The 21,577-nt window shown below is 52.3% G+C and overlaps 2 protein-coding genes across 4 annotated transcripts in view; one reads left to right on the forward strand and one right to left on the reverse strand.

The window, feature by feature from the left end:
- DTX1 (deltex 1, E3 ubiquitin ligase) overlaps positions 1-16,800 on the forward strand; it is a 35,576-nt gene extending 18,776 nt beyond the window's left edge. The window contains exons 3-10 of the mRNA XM_008572588.1: positions 8-154; positions 12,275-12,336; positions 12,738-12,899; positions 13,212-13,273; positions 14,136-14,294; positions 14,379-14,540; positions 14,633-14,722; positions 15,478-16,800. Of these exons, the coding sequence (XP_008570810.1) occupies positions 8-154; positions 12,275-12,336; positions 12,738-12,899; positions 13,212-13,273; positions 14,136-14,294; positions 14,379-14,540; positions 14,633-14,722; positions 15,478-15,702 (1,069 nt within the window). The 3' untranslated portion in view covers positions 15,703-16,800. The remainder of the gene's footprint in view (positions 1-7; positions 155-12,274; positions 12,337-12,737; positions 12,900-13,211; positions 13,274-14,135; positions 14,295-14,378; positions 14,541-14,632; positions 14,723-15,477) is intronic.
- Positions 16,801-17,560: 760 nt separating this feature from the next.
- RASAL1 (RAS protein activator like 1 (GAP1 like)) overlaps positions 17,561-21,577 on the reverse strand; it is a 32,656-nt gene continuing 28,639 nt past the window's right edge. For all 3 annotated transcript variants that reach the window (XM_008572578.1, XM_008572579.1, XM_008572577.1), the window contains 5 exons: positions 21,149-21,286; positions 20,794-20,929; positions 19,797-19,917; positions 18,824-18,900; positions 17,561-18,546 (listed from right to left, as the gene is read on the reverse strand). In XM_008572578.1, the coding sequence (XP_008570800.1) occupies positions 18,407-18,546; positions 18,824-18,900; positions 19,797-19,917; positions 20,794-20,929; positions 21,149-21,286 (612 nt within the window). In that variant the 3' untranslated portion in view covers positions 17,561-18,406. The remainder of the gene's footprint in view (positions 18,547-18,823; positions 18,901-19,796; positions 19,918-20,793; positions 20,930-21,148; positions 21,287-21,577) is intronic.

Consider the following 21,577-nt stretch of genomic DNA (forward strand, 5'->3'; position numbering starts at 1 on the left):
CCGCCGGCCCCGCCGAGCCCGCGCCACCCCCCGGGGTGCCCCCGCGGAGCCCGAGCGCCCCCGGAGCCGCGCCCACCCCCGGACAGAACAACCTCAACCGGCCGGGGCCCCAGCGCGCCACCAGCCTGAGCACACGCGCCACCATCCCGCCTGGGTAAGACGGGGCCCAGAGGGAGGGGTCCTCTGTGTCACCCGCAGGCAAGGACCAAGCCCAGGGGTGGCTGCCCACTAGGCCCAGGAGCAAAGAATTACACTAATGATAAGTAATACTGGGCATCTATTAAGTATTCACTTTGTGCCAAACATTAAACACCTTAACATGTTCCCACTCATTTATCTCAATGCACAAGGACCCTATGAGGTAGGTACCATCATCATCCCCAATTTACAGGAAATGGAAGCAAGAGGAGGGTAAATGACTCCCCCAAGGTCACACAATTCACAGAGATAGGGCCATACCAACAATAACGGTGTATACTCCATGTTCATTATTTGCTAAGCTCTGTATCTGCATCACCCATATTACAGATGGAAAGGCTGAGCCTGGGAGAGGTACGGTACCTTCCACCGGTCATCCGGGAAGAGCAGAAATTGGAGCCCAGATCTGTGAGCTTCCCAGTCTGTGCTGTGCTCTCTAAGAATTTGCAGAAGGCTTCAAAGTCATCTGCCCTTGCTCCATGCCTCACGGTGGCTCTAGCAAGCATGAGCTGCTTGTCCGAAATACTTCCCCTATAGGCCGCACCTGAGATATCACCATTACTTCGGGTTAATACTGCAGTTTTCAAACCGGGCTCCAGGGACTCCTGGGGTGACCTGGAATAGTGGCAGGGACAGGGAGGGGGGTGGATAAGAAGTCAGGCAAACAAGAGCCAGTCTCTCCTCTCTTGTTTTAATCACAGCAGCCGTTTTTGGAACCTCTTTTATGAACTGGCTTTGCAAGCAGGATTTCATGGAGGAAGAGAACCCAGGACATACCAAGTTTAGAAATTCCTGAATTAAGGTATCCCTGGCACCAGGATAGGGGTCCCAGACGCAGTCGGTCTGAGCAGAAGACCAGGCCCTGAGGAAGTGGTGGTGAGAGGGGAGAACAAAGACTATGAGCTTGGGACAGACCAGAAGAGAAAAGACCTGGTGGGATGTGGGTTGTGGTCCCCAAAAGGTGGAGGGATGGGGCACCAAAGGCTAGCTCTGCTTGTATCACCATGGCATGGCTCAGGGGATTGACAATGATGACCTGAGATGTGACCTTTTGGGCCACCCCTTCATCCAGGGCAGCCATAGACCCTGAACGAGGCTGCCCTATTTGCCTTCTGTCCCTTTGAGAGTCTGGCTTCCTGGGTTCAGACCCCTCTTGGCCAATTCTGAGTTGTGAGATTAGGAGCGAGGTCTTCCCCTTCACTGAGCCTCAGTTTCATCATCTGTCAGGTGTGTGCATGGTTCTCACTGTGGGGAGACGATGTATGCCTGGACAAATCGTCTTCACATGGCAATAGTTCAGCAGTGGCCCTTAGGACGACTTTTGTTATTCAGGAGCAGGGTTGGTATGGGGGGCGGGGGAGCTGTAATTTTCCAGGGAGGGGCCACAGCTGCCACCTACCTGCCTGCCTCACCCTTCCCTTTCCCTTCCCCTCCTGGTCACAGGGAGGAGGTGTGCCTGTGTGACCCCAACCTCGGGCAGGCCCAGTGCCAACAGAGAGGAGATCTGAGGGGGTCAGGGAAGGCCTCTTGGGAAGCATTGCCCAAAACTGCAGGAGGGACTCCCTGGTGACTTCAGGGGGCTAAAGTATCAGTTATGACTCCTTGTAGACAGTAGCCTGGCTCTGGCTGCCTTATGAAAGGAGGGGATGGAGGCCCCAGAATGACGAGAAGACAGTAAGAGTGGGACAACAGCTGGAGTGGGTGTGGGGGAGGGCAGAACCAGGAAAGTTCCTGGGACCTCTGCGGCAAGCGTTTGAGAACTTTCTTTCTGGAGCAGTATTGTAACCCACCAGTGGATTAGGACATCTGGAGGTTGTGACCAGAATTTTCTTGAAATAGAACAGAAAGGATAGGGTAGAATAGAATAGTTTGGCATGTGTCATATATAGTAATGATAAGAATTGTTGCATGAACGTTTTGCATTATTTCGGCATATGTTTAACAGGTTGCCAGGTGAAATGAATTTGTTAGTCACCGATGAACTTTTTGAAAGCCACTGTCCTAGGGCAGACTGGGAATTACTCAGCTTTTCTTACCCGGTGTTAATTCTCAAAATATATACTGTGGGTGTGTAATCACAGAGCCGAACAGGACGAACAAGATCCGTGTCCTCATGGAGCACAGACTGGCGGGGAGAAAGACATATAGCAAATGAGGGAGTAAATGGACATGATTTCTGGAGAAAGAAGGAGGTGCTGGGGAGGTGGTGGGACAGGATGGCAGAGGGAACGGCACGTGCAACGTCAAGGGGGCGCGAAGGTCATGTGCAGGGAAGGGCCAGAGGTACCAGGAAGAGGGGGAAGGGCATCCCAGGCAGGACACTGCAGGTGCAAAGGGGTGGAGGTAGCAATGAATCTGGAAGGTTCTGGAGACCACACAGAGATAGAGGCTCTCTCATGGAACAGTGGGGGCTGAGAATTTTTCCACATGGAGGTACAGGGCCAGATTGTGTGGCCATTGGGGAGCCTGGGCTTAGTGCTGCTGGCAGTGGGGAGCTGTAGAGTGTGCTTGAGCTTAAGAGAGCTGTAGGAATAAGGAAGATTTCTCCTTGGGGGTACTGATTATTAAACATGTCCTCCTCTGACCTGCCAGAGTTCTGTTCTCCCCATTCTCGTGCTCCTCCCCCACAGTCTACATCACTCCTCCTGCCCCTCCTGTTGGGAGCTGTTTCTGACTGTCCCAGAGCCCAGACATTGCCTGGAAATCAGGAGATGGCGGGAAGGGCACTGACAAGGGCTCCCTCATCCCTCCTCATCCATGCAGACCCTACCTGGGTCTCACCCCAACCCCTCTAACAGACTCTCCCCAGCCAGACAAGCCTGTGTCAAGACCCCCTAACCCTCATCTCTAAGGAACCCCAGCTAAAAGTGCTCCTGGCTCAGCATGGGGGGTCAGGGAGTGGGAGAAAGAAGGATGGGGTGGCAGACCCGGTTCCTCCAGGCTGAAGCTTCCCGTTGCCAAGGCAACTGAGGCCCAGGTGCAGCCTATGAGAGAAAAGCGATGGGGGTCTCTGAGATATCAGGCAGCCAGGCCTCCCCACCCCTGCCCTGGTCCCCAACCCCCCTCATGGCCCTTCCCGGTCTCTCTGTGTCTGTGTTTTTACGTCTGTATGATCTGCTTGGGCTGCTGTGAGTACCACAGAAAATGGCTTAAACTACAGAAATGTACCAGGGTACTTCAGAAAGTTCATGGAAAAATAGAATTAAAAGATAAAACGAAGGGCTGGCCGGTTAGTTCAGTTGGTAAGAGCACATGAACTTTCTGAAATACCTGTGTATTCTCATGGTTCTGGAGACTAGAATTTCGAGATCAAAGTGCCGACGGAGTTGGTTCCTTTGAGGCCTCTCTCCTGGACCTGCGGGCGGCCGTCTTCTCCCTGTCTTCATGTGTCATCCCTCTGTACCTGTCTGTGCCCAAATTTCCTCTTCTTATAAAGACACCAGTCCTACGGGATGAGGGCCTACCCTAATGACCTAATTTTAATGTAATTATCTCTTTAAAGATCCTGTCTCAAAATTCAGTCACATTCTGAGGTACTGGGGGTTAGGACTTCAAGACATGAATTCTGAGGGGACACAATTCAGCCCACAACAATGTCTCTATGTATCTCTCCTTTATCTCTCTCTGTGTCTTGGTCTCTCTTTTAGTCTTTCTACATCTCTTTGTGGCTGTCTCTCTGCCTCTGTCTCCTCTCTCACCTTTCTCTTTTCCTCTCAGCCATGTTCATCTCTCTCTGTGTCTTGGTCTCTCTTTTAGTCTTTCTACATCTCTCTGTGGCTGTCTCTCTGCCTCTGTCTCCTCTCTCACCTTTCTCTTTTCCTCTCAGCCATGTTCTCTCCCTTTCCCTGCTCCCTTCTCTCAACCCTTCCCCTCTCCCCTGCTGATCCTTTCCCGGTTGAGTGACCTTGGGCACATGGCTTCACCTCTCTAGCCTCAGTTTTCCCATCTGCCAAACAGAGCTAAAGCCACCACCTCAGACAAATGCAGCCTCAGCAGGGCTGATGGTCGTGCAAATGCGTTAAAAATTATCACGTGTGATCAGCATGAGGGAAGTGTGAACTCATCAGAGCTCTGACCTCATTCTGCCCACCTCCATTCTTACCTCAGCCCTGGCTGGGGAATGGGAAGGAGGCCCAGAGAGGGGGATTGACTTGTCCAGAGTCACACAACCAGTGGGGGCAGAGCATCTACCTGCAGGGGATTTTTTTCCACTTGCCCCTGTGACAGGGTGGGGAGCCAGCTGGCAGCCTGGGCCTGGGGGTCACACAGAGGTGGGGAAGATTTACCTTGTCTCCTGAGAAGTCAGTGTCCAGCACTTTGGAACACAGCTATGGGGCAGAGGAACCAGACTCAGAGTTTCCACCCCACGTGGTGGGTGGGGGTAGAAAGACAGCTGTGGGCCTGTTTCCATTTATTGAGCACTCACTATGTCCCAAGCTCCATTTCATGGCTTCTACATTTATCATCTCTCTTAATTCTATGGAAACCCAAGGTGGAAGGTCCTATTATCCCCATTTTTTAAGTGAGGAAACTGAGGCTCCAAAAGGCTAAGGTGCTTGCTTAAGGTCACAAAATTAAGACTTTCATTCAAAAACCCAAATTAGCCAGGGGGTTGGGGGTGCCCCACCCCCAGCCTGCTCATGTTTCAGATCATGGTCCCAGAGACCCCAGCCTGATTCCTGTGTGACCCCAGCTGGGCTGGTCACACTCTCTGGTCTTTGCACCTGTGAAATGGGATTGGCAACATAGACCATTGTTCACCATGAGGCCAGATGTCAAAGTGGCTGCATTTTTAAGTCCTCACACATTTAAAGCCACCTCTGTTCCCTCTTGTCCCTATCAGACTTGTACAACATTGCCAACCTAATTGCTGCTAAAAAAGATGTTATTTAAGTTTTCATACCTTTGGTTCGTAGTTGAGCCTGAGAACTTTTTCCTGTTTACTGGCCATGAGTGGTTCCTTCTTTTGCCAATTACTTGTTTATTTCTTTTGCTTATCCTTCTCTTGGGCTGCTTATTACTTCTTATTGATTTGCAAAACTCTTCATGCATTAAGGGTATTAACCCCTTGTCTGTCATCTTTCCCCTAGTTTTCTGGGGTTTTTTTACTTTCTTTATGGCATATGTTTGTTGCTTTTTAATTCATTCATCCATATTTATTGAAGAACTACCATGTGCCAGGTATTGATTGAGGCCCTGGGGACACAACAGTGAACCTAACGGACAATCCCTGCTCTCAGAACTTACATTCGAGTGGGAGACAAACAATAAACAAAATAAATAAATTCTAGAATATTATAGAGTAGCAACTCCTTCAGAGGAAAATTAAAAAGGGAAGGGGTATAGGAAGTGATAAGAGGGATGCAATTTTAAATGAAGAGGTCAGGAAAGGGCTCACTGGGAAGGTAACATTTGGGCAGAGATAGAAAGAGGTTAAGAAGCAAGCCAGGGGCCGGCCCGGTGGCGCACTGCTACAGTGCGCCGCTTGGGAGCGTCGCGGCGCTCCCGCCGAGGGTTCAGATCCCACATACAGATCGGTTCCTGCTCACTGGCTGAGCGAGGTGCGGGCGCAACACCGAGGGTTGCGGTCCCGTTGCCAGTCCCGGTCCGGTATGGGCGTGACACTGAGGGTTGCGATCTGTTGCCGGACACGAAAAAAGACAAAAGGGAAAAAAAAGAAGCAAGCAAGGCTACAGAGAACTGGGGGAGGAGCACTCTGGACAGCAGGAACAGCTTATGCAAAGGCCCTGGGGCAGGAGCTGGCCTGGTGTGTTTGAAAAGGCCAGTGTGGCTGGAGAGGCTGGAGGAGTGAGCCCTGGGAAAGAGAGTCGGAGATGAAAAAGGGATCTGGTCGCACAGAGCCTTGAAGACTGTGGTGAGGACTTCGGCTTTACTCTGCGGGAGGAGGGGCCGGCGGGTTGTAAGCTGGAGAGAGACCAGTGTGACTTCTTTTTAACAGGCTCACTCTGACTGTTGCGAATAGACTGCAGTCGGGGCTGAAGCAGGAGACAGCGGGGAAATGGATTTTGTGGTGGTTGGTGTGTTTCGGTGTTTTTGTTCTTTGTTTTGCTTTTTTTTTTTAAATTTCTTGCTGTGATTTTGTTTTCTTTTAAAAGAATCCACATTTTGTTTTTCTAGTTCTCTAACAGTTATTACATTTAAATGATTCAAAAATTTGAAAGTACGGAAAGGTACTAATTTCTTGCTGTGATTTTGTTTTCTTTTAAAAGAATCCACATTTTGTTTCTCTAGTTCTCTAACAGTTATTACATTTAAATGATTCAAAAATTTGAAAGTACGGAAAGGTACAATGTGAAAAGTCTTGCCTGGTCACCCGGTCCCCAACAGGCCTGTGGCCTGCACACCCTCCCCCGCTTTTCCTGGCCTGGCTGATGTGCAGTGGCTGTAAATCTGCCTCCCCTCCCTCCTGTGGCCTCACTACAAGGTCAAACCAAACACTCCCCCCTCCACCCCCCCACCTGAAGCACTTCCTGCCCTGCTCCCTGGGAGGCCAAACCACACACTCCTGTCTGCACGCGGCTGCCCCAGGCCGTGGGAAAAACCAGCCCTGCCCTCCCCTCCCCTACCTGGGCTTCCCAGCAGAGCCAGAGGAAACGGGGCAGGCTGGGAAACAGGAACACAGACAAGAGTGACATTGAGCCCCCAGATTTCTGAATAAATCTGAGCCCCAAACACCATCCACCCCTCAAAATGTCTCTCTTGGGGACTTTTGCATCCTTTAATCCCTAGGAGACAGATGGGCGCAGGGGTGAGCAGTCCCATCAGACAAAGGGGAAACTGAGGACTGTAGAAGCTCAGAGGCTTATCCCAGGCACAGAGGGATGCTGGAGCAAGGAAAGGGGACGCGAGCAGGGCCCCCAGACAGCAGCTAGTGCTGGACCCGTGGGTGCGCCGTCTCCCAGGACTCGCTGTGAGGCAGATGGGGGGAGCAGGGAAGTCTTGGCCCCAGTCTGGGTTCCCCAGGACTGTGGGGGGCAGGGATTCGGTGACATGGTAAAGTGGGCACTGAAAAGGGGGCAGGTGACAGCTGTAGTCCCAGGCCCTGGCAGAAAACTATAGAAAGGAGAAAAGGGGAGCGTGGGGGCCCCAAAATACTGTTCAACTTCCTTCTCCCCATGACATGACATTTTCACTTCTGCCCCCTCCTCACTCACTTGGACCCAAATGACTGATGCCTGAGCCTCCCAGGGCTCCCCTAGAGACTTCTGGGGAAGTGCTAGGTGTCCTGAGTGGGTCTGAGGTCAATCAGGTGACCTGGAAACCATCATTAGAAAATCCAACAAATCTGGCGTCTGCTGGGGGCAGGAGGGGAGAGAGAGGGAGGTCAAACCAACTTGCAGGATGGAAACTCAGCCACCCTAAAAGGAGGGTCAGTGTGGCCTCCTGCTTCCCTGGGTCCTCAGCCCCTCTGATCGACAGAGAAAGGTGGCAAATGTACCCACTTATACAGCCCCCGTGCCTGCCTCCTCAGGGCTGAGCCAGCTCCAAGGTCCAGGCCAAAAGCTTCAGCCCACCTCTAGGGCACACAGGGCTCTTAAGGCTGGCTTAACTCCAGATGGCCCCACAGACCCCACATGATGGGGTCTGCCCTGGCCTCTGACTCAGAAACTCCAGGACCTGGTGCCAGCTGCACCACTAACCAGCTGGGCGACCTTGTGTGAAGTCACTTCCCCTCTCTGGGCTTCAGTCCCTTCATCTGCAAAATAAGTGACAAATAGGTTTCATCTCATGTGCCATCTCTGCTCCAGTGGTAGTGACTTCCTGGAACACTATGTTGAGGAGGATTCTGAAGTTGCATCTTGGAATAGTGGTAAGGAGTGCTGGGATTGATTGGTGATGTCTGCCACGGGTGCCAGATAGGCAGTAGTGGTAACATGTCATGTATTAGCATGTCATGTATTTGACATTCCTGCTCCAAACTTATCAGGGGTGGGGGTGTAGAAGGGGAGGTTGGAATTAGAACTACTGTTTCTAAGGACACCAGGCCCCCCTCTGAAGAGATTGCAGAGCTAGTAGACCAGTTTCTTCTTTGGCTTATCTCCTCCATTCAGTACAGACTGAGAACCCATTTTGCACAGGGTGTTATCCTCAATCCCAGTGTGAGAGGGCTGGGTAAGACACCTTTCCAGAAGCTCACAATCTGATGGAAGAAATAGGAATGGAACCACACAACTAGAAAACAAGACAGAAAATGCCTGTGTCCTCAAAAAAAAGATAAACACAGCCCCTTGAAATTAAAAGGAGTGGATATGAATTTGCTTGAGGTAGATCAGAAAAGGCCTCATGGAGACAGTGACCTTTGAAGCTGTCTTTGAACAGCAGATGTGAATTGGAGGTAGACAGGCAGGGGGAACAATGTGGTGAAGGTACCAGACAGAAAAGGGCAGGGAACAGTGTGAGGAACAGCAAGTAGGGAAGTCTCCCTGCCTCATCTCATCCTGCCTGTGAACACTGCCTTCTGGTCAGAGCAGGTGGAAAGCATGTCTTTGCTCTTCCTTGGCAGAGAGGAGGACCAAACTACCTTATCCCTCTTTCCCAGATTAATTCTAGGGAGATTGTTTTTGTTAGTTAGAGCTTCCTGTCTCAGCCTCTAAGCCATGGTGGGAGAGCTTGGTTTAGTGTAGCATTGCTAAGAGCACATACTCTGAAGTCTGACAGCCTGATCTCAAATCCCGGTTCCACCACTTACTGGGAAGTTACTTCACCTCTGTGCCTCAGTTTCCCTCTCTATAGAATGGGCTATCATGGACTTGTTGGGACAATCAGATGAGACAGTGAAGCTTTTGCACTTGCTTAACTACAGCAGCATCTGGCTCAACAAGCACGTGAGCACTTGGAATTATTGGCCACTGAGAACACCATGTGGCCTGTCTCCATGTGGTGCATTCAGTAAGGTGACTTCTTAGAAATGTCTGGGTTCCCTAAAACCTTGCCATGGAACTTCTGCCTTAAGTTGGATGTGGAGCATTTCTGGGGAATTGGTTGGGCTACTCGCATGGGATGCCCTCTTAGTGTGCTCGCCTTAGAATGAATGTTGGCAAAGAACTGCCTGGGGACTAGAAGCTGCAGAGGCTGGTTCTCTTGGACACCTGCTCTGAGGTTCACTTCAAGTGTGGGCAGAGAATGCACGGAGAGACTGTGCCCTGAGCATGTGCCCATGAGTCATCTGCTCAGAACGTCTCCACAAAATCCATTCCTTCCTTCCTTCATTCATGCATGAAGTGTTTGTTCAACATCTACTATGTGCCATATACCAGGGCTGAAGTCAGGTGGTCAAGAAACATCTCTCTGATGAGGTGGCATTTCAGCAGAGACTTGAGTAAGCCAGCCATTTGGGATCTGGGGGAAAAGATTTTCAGGCAGAGGGGCCAGCAAGTGCAAAGGCCTAAAAGGGTGACCATGATCACACATTAGAGAAACTGCTGATTTGTCTGGAGTGCAGAGCTGGAGGGGTAGGAGGTAAGGTCACAGAGGCGGGGATGGGCCAGATCACATGGGGCTTGGTCATGCTTAAAGACTCGATAATATCCAGGTCGTGATCAGTGCTATGAAAGAAGTTAAGTAAGAGAAAGACAAAGATGGGGCTTCTCTAAAGTAAAGTGGTCGGGAAGGTCTCTCTGATAAGGTGGCATCTGAACAAAGACCTGTGTTAAGTGAGGGAACAAGCCATGAGGATATCTGGGGAAGAGCATCCTGGGAAAGGGACCAGTAAGTGCAAAGGCCCTGGGGTGCGAATGTGCCTGGCATGTTTGAGGAACAGCAGGGAGACCAGGGTGGCTGGAGAAGAGTGGGCAAGACGTGAATGTACAGGAAATGAGGAGCCAGATCAGGAAGTCAGATGTTACTCTAGGCAAGGTGGGAAACACAGGAGGATGGAGAACAGAGGACAGACAGGATCAGATAGAGGGTTGGGAAAGGCAGAGGGAGACCTGCGGGGCAGGGGGACCTATCCCTGCCCTGGGAAAGCCAGGCCTGGCTTCTGGTCAGAGCAGATTTCCAGGGGACCCCTTTGCCAGGCTGGGCCCCAAGAAGGCAGAGCAGGGGGTGAAGCCTGGCCCCCCTTCTGGGAGACCCAAGGGCAGTAGTCGCTTGTCCAGGGCAGGAGGATGTTCTCACTGACTTGGAGGAAACAGCTCATCCCACATCAAAAGGAGGCCCTGGGTGGCTCTCACGCTCAGGCATCGTGAGAACTCTGCTACCCAGGGTTCTCGTAAGGGGCCTGCGGATTGAGAGAGGCTGAGGGCCATCTCGGGACTGTCCCCCCAGCTTGCCAATGGGTAAATAAAAAGAGCCCCACTGCCACACCCCACTCACAACCCTTTTCTCAGGAGCAAGATTGGCTTTTATAACCCAGAAGTGTTGTTTGTATGTCTCCATATGTATTCATGTGTGTAGTGTGCTCCTTAGGTGTGTATGTATAAGTTTGTATGGTCTTCTTCATGTACACGTGTGCATATCTGTATCTGTGTATATGGTGTGTTCCCCAAGAATATGTGTGCATTTGTATGCAGTGCATATTCCCAGGGTGTGTGTGTCTGTGTGTCTGTACCCACTGCAGCAGTACCCAAGCCCACCAAGGGCACCATTTGCTTAAAAATGCTCCCTGGCCAGCTCCCCGGTGCTGACTGTGTTTGCTGGGGACAGATGACTAGGCAGCACTGCCCAGACTCAGACCTTAGCAGGCAGACAAAGAGGGCTGTAGCAGCTCCTTCTCCAGCTGTCACTGCCCCCATTCCTTCCTGCACCCCCTCCTGACACATCCCCCAAGCCCTTCAGGCTGCCTCTGGATTTCAGAACACTCCTTGTCTGCCTCAAAACTTATCCAGCCAGGGTTCCATGCCAGCAACAGCAAGACACCAGTTCACCTGCTTAAGCAAGTGCTAAAGTAATGAAGACTCTGGCGGGCACATTGTACAGTTGCAGCAAGCTGTCTCCTTCAGTCCTCCCAACACCCCTGTAAGTGAAGTGTCATTATGCCCATTTTATAGATAAGGAAACTGAGGATCAAGAGGTTAAGTGACTTGCTCAAGGTTGTCACTGCAACACTTTTGTGGTTTGCTCTCTAAAATGGAGAGAAGTTACACTGTGATTCAGTGGTTGAGATGGCCAAGATTACAGAGCTGATGGTAATGAGGATGATGGCTAATGCTTTTAGAGTTTTTAGTAGGTGCCAGGAATTGTGCTCAGCCCTTGACAGGTAGAATTTCATTGAATCCTCACAGCAAACAAAAGGAAGGTACCATATTATCCCCATTTTACAGATGGGGAAACAAGCTTACTAGAGGTGAGATGGTGTGCTGTGTGTTGCCCAGCATTGCAGTGGTTGAACTGAGATATGAAAGCAGCTCTCACTGACTCCAAAAGCCAGAGCTCTTTGGGGGGCAGGGGAAAGAGGGGGAACAAGATGCCTTTTCCCAGGGGCTCTTTACTTGAAGAGGGGCCAATGCTTTAGTCACAGTAACTGACATCAGTAAATATTCCAGAAGGGGAAAAAACGTTAGTTATCGAATGTCTTTGGAAAACCTGGATTTACCATCATTAACCATATACCCTTATGCGGGACTTATCAGAGGCTTTAATATACTCAGATATGTTGTGTATATGAAAGGGAGACAGTGAAGTGTTTTCTAACTTATTCGATCCGTGAATCCTTTCCAAACGTTCTGTGGGAATTAGTGCTCCACAGAACAATCTTGAAGAGATGCTAGAATAGCTAAATCACTATTAGTTGGTTTCCAGGCACAGTGGCCAATGAATGGGAGCTGTTGGAGCTGAAATGCCCTCACCAGGGAGGAGGCCAGCTGTGCGTGAGAACAATCAGCAGTAAGTCTAAGGGTGCATCCCATTAGAGCAGGAGCGGAGGGTCGCCACTCCCTACCCCGTAATAGGATGTCAGAGTCGGAATGGAGTTTCCAGATGATCATCCTAGAAGACAGAGACACGCACAAAGAGGTCGAGCTGCTTCCAGGAATCAGAAACGGAAGGCAAACCAAGGTCCTCTGATCTGCTCTGGGGGGCTGGAGTCCAGCTGCGGCCTCTTTTCTTCTCCCCGCAGGGTCCCCGCGCTCCCGGTGAAGAACTTGAATGGTACGGGGCCGGTGCACCCAGCCCTAGCAGGTGAGGTCCAGTCCAGGACGGGAAAGGAGCAGGGCGGAGCCCACGAGGAGGCAGCCCCGCCTATCAGGCCTATGGCTCCGCCCCTCGACGGGCTGGAGGGCGGGGCCCGGGGAGACACCTCCTACCATTGAGCCTGTGACAGCGGGGTGGGCGGGGCCCACGGAAGGCACCGCACCCACCCGCCACCTGAGGACCCTAGGATTCCCCGTCGTGACCAGAGGGTCGGGTCTGGGGGAGGCTCCGGCTGCCGCTACATTGCTTGCTGCAGATTGTCCTCCTGGGGGATGAGGGGCGCGCGCGGGAGAAGCCATCCGTCCGCCCAAAGACGAGGGGTGCGGGCGAGCAGGGGGCGGGGCCCGGCATGGCGCCACCGCCTCCTGACCGGCCCCGCCACGCCCCAGGGATGACCGGGATCCTGCTGTGCGCGGCCGGGCTGCCGGTGTGCCTGACGCGGGCCCCCAAGCCCATCCTGCACCCGCCGCCCGTGAGCAAGAGCGATGTCAAGCCCGTGCCCGGCGTGCCCGGTGTGTGCCGCAAGACCAAGAAGAAGCACCTCAAGAAGAGTATGCTTCCCGTGCTGACCCTGACCCCTGAACTAAATCCCACTAAACCTTGACCGCAACCCCGTGACCGGTACTCCAGTTAGTTCCTAGGACTTGTGACCTCACCTCCTTCTCCTGTCTCAGCTTCCCTTCCCCTGACCCCATCCTTGACGAACTCCTGTTACATCTAACCTCCAGCAACCCCTGACATCTGACTCTGGCCAACCCCTACAAGCCCGACCCCGGCCCTCTGACCCCTGACCCCATCCAGAGCCAGGCCCTCAGGTGTAGACTCTGCATATGCTCAAGCCCACCTGCCCTGTGTCCCTGCAGGTAAGAACCCAGAGGATGTGGTTCGAAGGTACATGCAGAAGGTGAAAAACCCACCTGATGAGGTGAGCCAAAGGAGAGGGTCTGGGCCTGGGTGGAGGGCAGGAGGCCTAGCCTCCAGAGGAGGGGAATCCAGGATACGAGGTCCTCCTGGGTTCTAAATGTTACAAATCTCTTCTCCTGGTTTGTCCTTTGCCTTTTCACTTTCTTTACAAAGCCTTTTTTTTTTAAAGGATTTTATTTATTTTTTAATTGAAGCATATTGATTGTATGTGTTTATGGGGAAGTATGGAGTTATATTTCAATACAAGTACACAATGTGTGATGATCAAATCAGGGCGATTAGTATGTTCACCACTGCAAGACTTTATCATTCCTTACGATGAGAACATTTGAGCTCCTCTCTTCTACCCATTTGAGAACATACAATAAATTATTGTTAATTATAGATGCCTAGCACAACTGTACACCACTAGAACTTATTTTTTCTACCTATAATTTTGTGTCCATTAACCAATCTCTCCTTATCCCCTCTCCCCACTGCATTTCCTAGCCTCTAGTAACCACAATTCTATTCTAGGTCTTTTGATGAACAGAAATTCTTAAGTTTAATAGAAGCACATTTATCAATCTTTTGATGATTGACAGTTTTGTGTCATATTTTCACCCATATTTCCCACTCAAGGTTATTGAGTTTTGCTTTTGTTAGTTAAGCCTTTAATCCATCTGGAGGGAAAGAGCTATTGCTTTCTCTGTGATATTTCTGAATTCAGTATATGGGGTGGGGGGTGTCCTCTCTCCCTTTGCCAAAAGGGTGCCAGAGAGGGGGGTGGTCTGCTGTCCATAGTGGCTTAAGGGCCCGATTCCTGCTCAGGAGGTATCCTATCCTCACTGGTCCCCAGTCTCCCGTATTCCCCCTCCCCCCAGGACTGCACTATCTGCATGGAGCGGCTGGTCACAGCATCTGGCTACGAAGGTGTGCTTCGGCACAAGGGTGTGCGGCCTGAGCTCGTTGGCCGTCTGGGCCGCTGTGGCCACATGTACCACCTGCTGTGCCTCGTGGCCATGTACTCCAATGGAAACAAGGTGGGCCGGGTAGGATAGTGGGTTGGGAGCAGGTAGGGTCAGGACATCGGGGAACTCACTCACTGCCAGCCTCCCCCACCCCAGGATGGCAGCCTGCAGTGCCCCACCTGCAAGGCCATCTATGGGGAGAAGACAGGTACTCAGCCACCTGGGAAGATGGAGTTCCACCTCATCCCCCACTCACTGCCCGGCTTTGCTGACACCCAGACCATCCGCATTGTCTATGACATCCCCACAGGCATCCAGGTGAGCTCCCCGCTGGTCCCTCTGACCCTGGAGCCCCCTTTACCCCCCCTCCACCTGTCTGTGGTTGAAGCCCCTGCTACCCTTCCCCACAGGGCCCTGAGCACCCCAACCCGGGGAAGAAGTTCACCGCAAGAGGCTTCCCGCGCCACTGCTATCTGCCCAACAATGAGAAGGGCCGGAAGGTGGGTGCCCAGCCAGCTGCAAGGGTGCAAGGATATGGACGTGGACAGGGGTCCCAGCCGTTGCTAGCCTGGGCCTGTGGTCCCCCTTTCCCTAATCCCTGCTCTCACATTCCTCCCCAAAACCACACTCAGATAACGTTGACCACAACCACCTACTTTACACACCTCATCTCATTTACCAACCTGCTGAGGTCTAGGACTTGACCCCATTTGACAGATAAACAAAGTGTCAGAGAAGGTAAGTAACCTGCCTACAGTCACACAGCGACTAAGTGGTGGAGCTGGGATTTGAACCCAAGCAGTCCAGTGCCTTCACCACCACACTACAGGTTGTCTGATTTTATTTTGCTTTTCAAGAGAAGCCAAAAATTCTGATTTTCAGTGAAATCTCCTGATTTTTGAATGTTAGCAACTAATTCACAAAGTAGCTATTTAATACAGTGTGGGGTCCAAACCAAATGCAGCTGAGGGCTGTCAGCTTGAGACCCTTCCTTCACCCCCCCAAAAAACAGGCAGATTACTTGGAAAGAGCTTTTACTGAGGGAGCTCACAGGTGGAGTCAGTCCAGGAAATACAAGTGGGAAGGAAACGGCCAAGCCCAGCAGCATTTAGTAGGTGCTAACTGGGTCATGATGTGGCAGGGGAGGAAGGGAGGTTGAGGCTGGCGAGGCTTGAGCCAGGAGGGGTGGGGTGGGGGTGGGGATGGAGTCTACCTGTGACTTTCGCCCCACCCCAGCCTGTCCCCCGCCCTCCAGGTGCTGAGGCTGCTCATCACAGCCTGGGAACGGAGACTCATCTTCACCATCGGCACATCCAACACCACAGGCGAGTCGGACACCGTGGTGTGGAATGAGATCCACCACAAGACCGAGTTTGGATCCAACCTCACGGGCCATGGCTACCCAGACGCCAGCTACCTAGACAACGTGCTGGCTGAGCTCACAGCCCAGGGTGTCTCCGAGGCTGCGGCCAAGGCCTGAAGCCCGAGGCTGTCCATCTTTCCTCCTGCTTTGCCCCTGGTCTGGCACATGCCTCCCTCCGCCAGGGGTGTCCTGGTGGCCCAGGTTCAGGGATGGGAGGAGCCTGAAGAAGGAGCCGGAAGCATTCAGGGGATTTGGCTGGTGGCAGCTGGGATGACAGGAGGACGTCAGGCCAGCCAGCTCCAACCCGTAGCTCCCTGAGAGGGCTGCAGAGAAAGTACCGGAAACCACAGCAACCTCCCTACCAAAAGACAGAGACCCACCCCCATCACACACAAATACACGTGTCCTGTTGAACACATGCACGCACACCCACGTGCCTCTACTTAACCCCAAGCTGGGGGAGAAGAGACAGAAAGACCCTTGTGATACCCCATGTGGATTCCCACCTATGTCTCTATTGTATCTGTACAGACTTATCTGCAAACAGGAGGATTTAGGTCAAGTACTTAGGGGCCTGTTGGGGATCCTGGGGGGAAAGGGACTTGGGAAGCTCAGTGTACCCCCATGCCTCACCCACCCTGTATCCATCTCTCATCTCTACCACCAAGTGACTGGGCACTTGTGGGCCCATGGGGAGGAAGCCCATAGATTACTGAGCAGTTTTACAAAGGGACAGGCCAGTGCAAGTGGGGACTAGGGGTATCTTGTTTTGTGCTTGTGTGTCTTCATCCTTCTGGGACCCTGACCTCCTTCTTTCCCATCTCCAGGCCTTATGTCTGTCCCAGATAAAGGCACTGTTCTCCTTTACTCCCCACCCCATCCTCTCCACCAAATTACTTCTAACTTTGAGATCCAAAGGCTGGAGATTCTGGCTTCAGGAGCAAGAGGAGGCCGCCTTGTTTAGGCCAGCGTGTTTAAAAGGCAGAGCAGACAACAAAGAGTTAAATTCCCTTTCCTTGGGCGTGGGCAGTGGGGTGGCTAATAGTCTCCAGCCAACCAGGGGCCTGTTGCCCAGGCAACTCACCAGCTCCGCCTCTGTTGATTGGCTGCCACAGTGGTAGTCAGCCAAGATTTAAAGGGACGCCAGCGATTGCTCTTCTGAAAACCTACCAGTCCCACTGTGGGTGGAGAAATAAATGGTCTTTCTCCTCCTCACTCAGTCTTTTCCTGCCAAGAGGGGGGTGGGTGGCTCTGTTTCTGGGTGCCCTAAGTCTGCCCCATCAGGGAGGGATGGCTTACAAGAGAATAGCAACCTCAGGGTCATTGCCTTGGGCCACTGGAGGAGAAGTGGAGAGTCACCATAACTCTCTTGTCCTAGGGTAGGAAGGGGGATGGTTGGGGTAGAGACAGACCCTCCTACTCCTAGTCCTCAGCAATGCAGAGGTGAAAATTCCTTTCTCTTTCACAAGAGCCCAAGGCAATACACACATCTGTTCCCTTGGCACAATTATAAGAAACAAAGAACTCGGGGAGAGCTGTGAGCCTCTGGGAGAATACAGAGGAGCCAGGAGACACTGTGACCAAGCTCATCGGACCTCAGGGCCCCAGCTCCCGCCCTCGGAGGAAAGGGGCACGTTCTGTCTGGGAACCCTAGGATCCTCAATCCTCAAATATGAGCCTCCAACAACAGGCCAGGATGCTGGCCAGGTTGTGGTGAATGCTGGGCTCCAGGTGACCCCTGCTGGCCACCCACGGGATAGTTCCTATCTTTCCTGGTCCACTTGATCCTCTGCCAGGTAGACTTCAATTTCTGTCCCACCCTATAGTGACACCAAACTGGAAGTGAGTCCTTGGAGGCCCTTCCAGTTTTGCCAGTCGGGCGTTCCCAAACATTTTACAGTCTGTGGTTCATTCTCAAACAAAATCTCACCCGAAACCCTAATACGAATATATAAAAGTACCCATTCCCCTGGCCTGTGATCCTTAAACTTTATGTTCATCCACATCACCTAAGGAATTTGTTAAAAACCCTGATTCTTGCCACCACATACCCTCAGATTGTGAGTCAGTAGCTGGGAGGGGCCGAGGTATCTGCATTTCTAGCAGATGCCCCAGGGGGTGGACTATGGACCACAGTCTGAGAAACCCCTCCCTGGCTCCTGAGCTACCTTGATACAATCCAATTTGAAAACCACACATCTAAATTCACACAGGATAAACCAAGGCTCAAAGGGGGAGAAAGAGCCTGGCCCATGGTCTCCCAGGCTCCAAGGGTCTGAGTCTGGCACATGGGGCTGCCATGGGTTGCCAGCCTCAGTTCTTTCTGAGGGCATCTGATTCTGGAAGCTTGTGGTTGAAGCTCTCGGCCAAGGGAAGGCTGCAGAATGATCAGTGAGGTTACAGGGATTTGTAGACATGAAAACAGGAAGGGTTGAGCCCATTTAGTGCCTGTCTAGGGTAACAAGGCCACATGGGCAGCAGGAATTCAGGTGCAGCTATATCCAGCAGCTCAGGGCCAGGCTGGCATCAACGGTGTGGGGAGAGGCTAGTCTGAAGAGGCAGAAACCCCAGGCTCAGACAAATAAGTCAGGTTACTTAATCTATCCACTTTAGTCTGACTCATCCCAGAGAGAGATTCACTCAGTGCCAGGCTGGCCCTGCCAAAGGGCTTCCATGCCCTGAGTTCTGGATACACAGGGCTAGGCATGTCTCTGGGAGCCTCCAGGCCACATCATCAAAAAGGTATAGGACAGCCACAAGGAGACTCTTGAGGAGGGCCTCTTGGCTCCTTGCTCCTTGCAGGCTGGTTCTGGCATTTTTTTCAGGGATCAAGGGTGCCTGGGGCTGCCCTCCCCCGCTCCTGCTGCTGGAACTCTTCATGGACTCGATCCAAGTCTGCGAGCACCTCCAGCAGGCGGGCAGCTGCCACTCTCTGCTGGACCAGGACATCAGGACAGTCCCCTGGGAGGGAGAGAAAGGGGACACAGGGACTGAGCCAGTCCAGGGCAGGCTGCCATAACCCAAACCCAATGGCTTTCTCAGAATGCAGATTTGCCATGTGCCCTGAGAATCCTAAAATGTACCAGAGTCCCACCCCCACCCCCCAACACACACACACAGCCTGTGGCCCAACAGTGGATTGGAAACAGGAGGGTGGGCAGAAGGACACAGGCGTGCTTGGCAAGCTGTGAAGAAGTGTCATATAGGGAAAAGAAAAGGGACTTCCTTAACCCCTTACCTTTTGTGGCACTGGAGCCCTTCCCTATGTCTGCCTCTGGAGTTGTATTCATGTTGGAATCCTCCAGAAACTTCATCCTGGGAGTTAAGAGGGAGAAAAACAAGGCTAGAACCTGATTCCCAATTCTGCTCCCTACCCCAGAGAATCTCTGCTGGTTGCAGGAGAAATTACGGGTTCCCATGAATCATCACCATTATCATCATCACAGCAAACATTTCTAGAGTGCCAGACACTGTTCTAAGCCCTTTACGTGTATTAACTCATTTAACTATCATGACAAACTTGAGTGGTACTCATGTGAGTAGGTACTATTAGCTTCATTATATAGATGATCACTGAGACACAGAGAGGTAAAGTAACTTGTCTAAGGTCACACAGCATAATAATAATCATTACCATTTACTGAAAGCTAACTGTGCAGCCAGGCACCTACAAACAGCTTTGCTTGTAAGTAGCTCATTTGATCCTCAGGACAATCCCATGAGGTAGGTATCATTATTATCCCCATTTTCCAGATGAAACAGAAGTTAAGAAACTTGTTCCAGCTCACCTAGTCAGTTAGTGGCTAGGTCAGAATTTGAACCCAGGCAGGTCAGCTTCAGAACCCACTCTATAATGGGTTGGAGCAAATCTCTGTCACTGAATAACAGTGATCCTAAGGCCAGGAAAGGGAAGGGACATATCCGAGGTCATATAGCAAGCTCAGCAGGCCAGGATTTTATGTGAATTGTGCCTGTGTCTCTGGAGCCCCAGGTATTAAAAGATCCTAAGATCTGGTTCTGCATTAGGACTCGCCCAAGGATGCTTCCCAAACCCTGACTTTGTAGACACCCAGTCCTCACCCTGGGCTTGGCACCCCAGGAAGCTCCACCCATGCAAATGGAAACAATGAGTAAAGGAGCCCAGAGAGGCCACAGTTTGTGGCTGGCCTAGCTATCATAGGAGGTGAAGCAGGGTGGGCGGGGACACCCACCTGAGCTGGTCCCGCCCCAGGAGCAGCTGCCGATATACCATCTGGGTCTCAGCATCAGGATCCAGCGGGTCACTCCAATCCCCCAGCGTGACGGCCGAGTGCGTGCGGCTGCAGCCAGCAGCTGAGGGGGTCGCGGCATCATCAGTAAATCCTCCCTCCCCTTCCAGAAGCCCATGGCCCAGCAGTTGTCAAGTCCTGCCCTTTCTACCTCTGAAATCTCTCCTGAAACTTACTGTTTCCTTCGAGACCCTGCTTCCTCCACTCGTGTGGAGCTCTCATTGCCACTCCCCATGGACTCCAGCAGTAGCCCCCTCCCTGGCCTCCCTGCCTTCTCGTCCGATCCCCCTTGCCACTCCCTGGACTGTACCAGCAGTCTCGCCTCTCCCTGTCCTCCTTCCACGTTCTAGGCACCGATCCTTCAGCCTGCTCTGTCTCACCTCCAGGCCTTTGCTCACGCTCTTTGCTCTGCCTGCAACACTCTTCCTTACCTTATCCCTGTCTCCAACTTTGCTGCTTAACTCTCTACTCAGGTCACATTTAAGCAGCACCTCCTCCAGGAAGTCCCCCTTGATCTCCCACCCTGGGGCTGGGTCAGAGGCATTCACTGGAGTCTCAAAAGCCTCATCTTGGCACTCACATCACTAAATTATAATTGTGCAGTTATGCACTCATCTTCCTTGAGAGCAAGCAGGCAATGTGTGTCCACACACCACTGGACACCTGGCACATAGTGGGTGCTTAAAAAAACAGAACCTCACATTTATGAGCACTCTGAGCCGACCAATGTTCTAAGTGCTTTGTGCGTATGACCTCATTTAATCCTCACAACTCTTTGGGATAGGCACTATTATTAACCCTATTTCACAACTGAGGAGACTGGGGCACAAAGAGGTTAAGTAACTTGCCCAAGGTTGCACAGCTAGCCCGAGTGGAGTTGGGACACCTGCTCACTGACAGGTTTGGAATGTGGAGGCTGCAGTCTGTCCTGCCCCCTTACCTGAGCGCTCAGTCTGGAGGCAGCAGGTCCATCGTGAGCTGCGGAAAGCCCCGGGATGGCATGTGGCCAGCTTGTCTGGGTTGGGGGCACTGGCCTTGCGCAGGGCTGACAGCCATTGGTTGAGGTCGTTCACGTTCTGTGGGGGGGCGCAGTCAGGAGTGGAAGGGAACTCCAGGGAGCCCTCTGCCCTCCATCCTTGTAGTGCCTCACCTTGCACTGGAGGTAGGTGGTGTGCAGCACCCCCACGCCATCCTGCGTCACCACCTGCATCACGTGGGGCAGCTGGAAGGCACCCTCATCCACACGCTCCACGACTCCAGGGAGCCCTCTGCCCTCCATCCTTGTAGTGCCTCACCTTGCACTGGAGGTAGGTGGTGTGCAGCACCCCCACGCCGTCCTGCGTCACCACCTGCATCACGTGGGGCAGCTGGAAGGCACCCTCATCCACACGCTCCACAGCACAGATGTGTGACACCGGGATGGAAGAGCACATCTGGGGAGGAAGAGTGCCACTGCGGGGTGGGCTGGGGGCTAGGGGCTAGGGCCAGGGTAGGAGGGCCCAGGGACAGCTTCTCTCTGGGTGTGTGCATCAGGTAGAGTCCCCACAAGTGGGGACGTTCAACCCTGTACATTTGTGCTCTGTGTGCCTGTCCATTTGGCTGCTTCACGACTCCTGCAGTCCTGCCCCATCACTCTCTAGGTGACTTAACTTCTCTGGGCATCAGTTTCCTTTTCATAATACCAATAATAGCTACCACTTGGGATGCAGTTCTAAGCCCTTTAC

This window comes from Galeopterus variegatus, unplaced genomic scaffold (assembly GCF_000696425.1).
Source record: "Galeopterus variegatus unplaced genomic scaffold, G_variegatus-3.0.2 Scaffold807, whole genome shotgun sequence".
Lineage (NCBI taxonomy): Eukaryota > Metazoa > Chordata > Mammalia > Dermoptera > Cynocephalidae > Galeopterus > Galeopterus variegatus.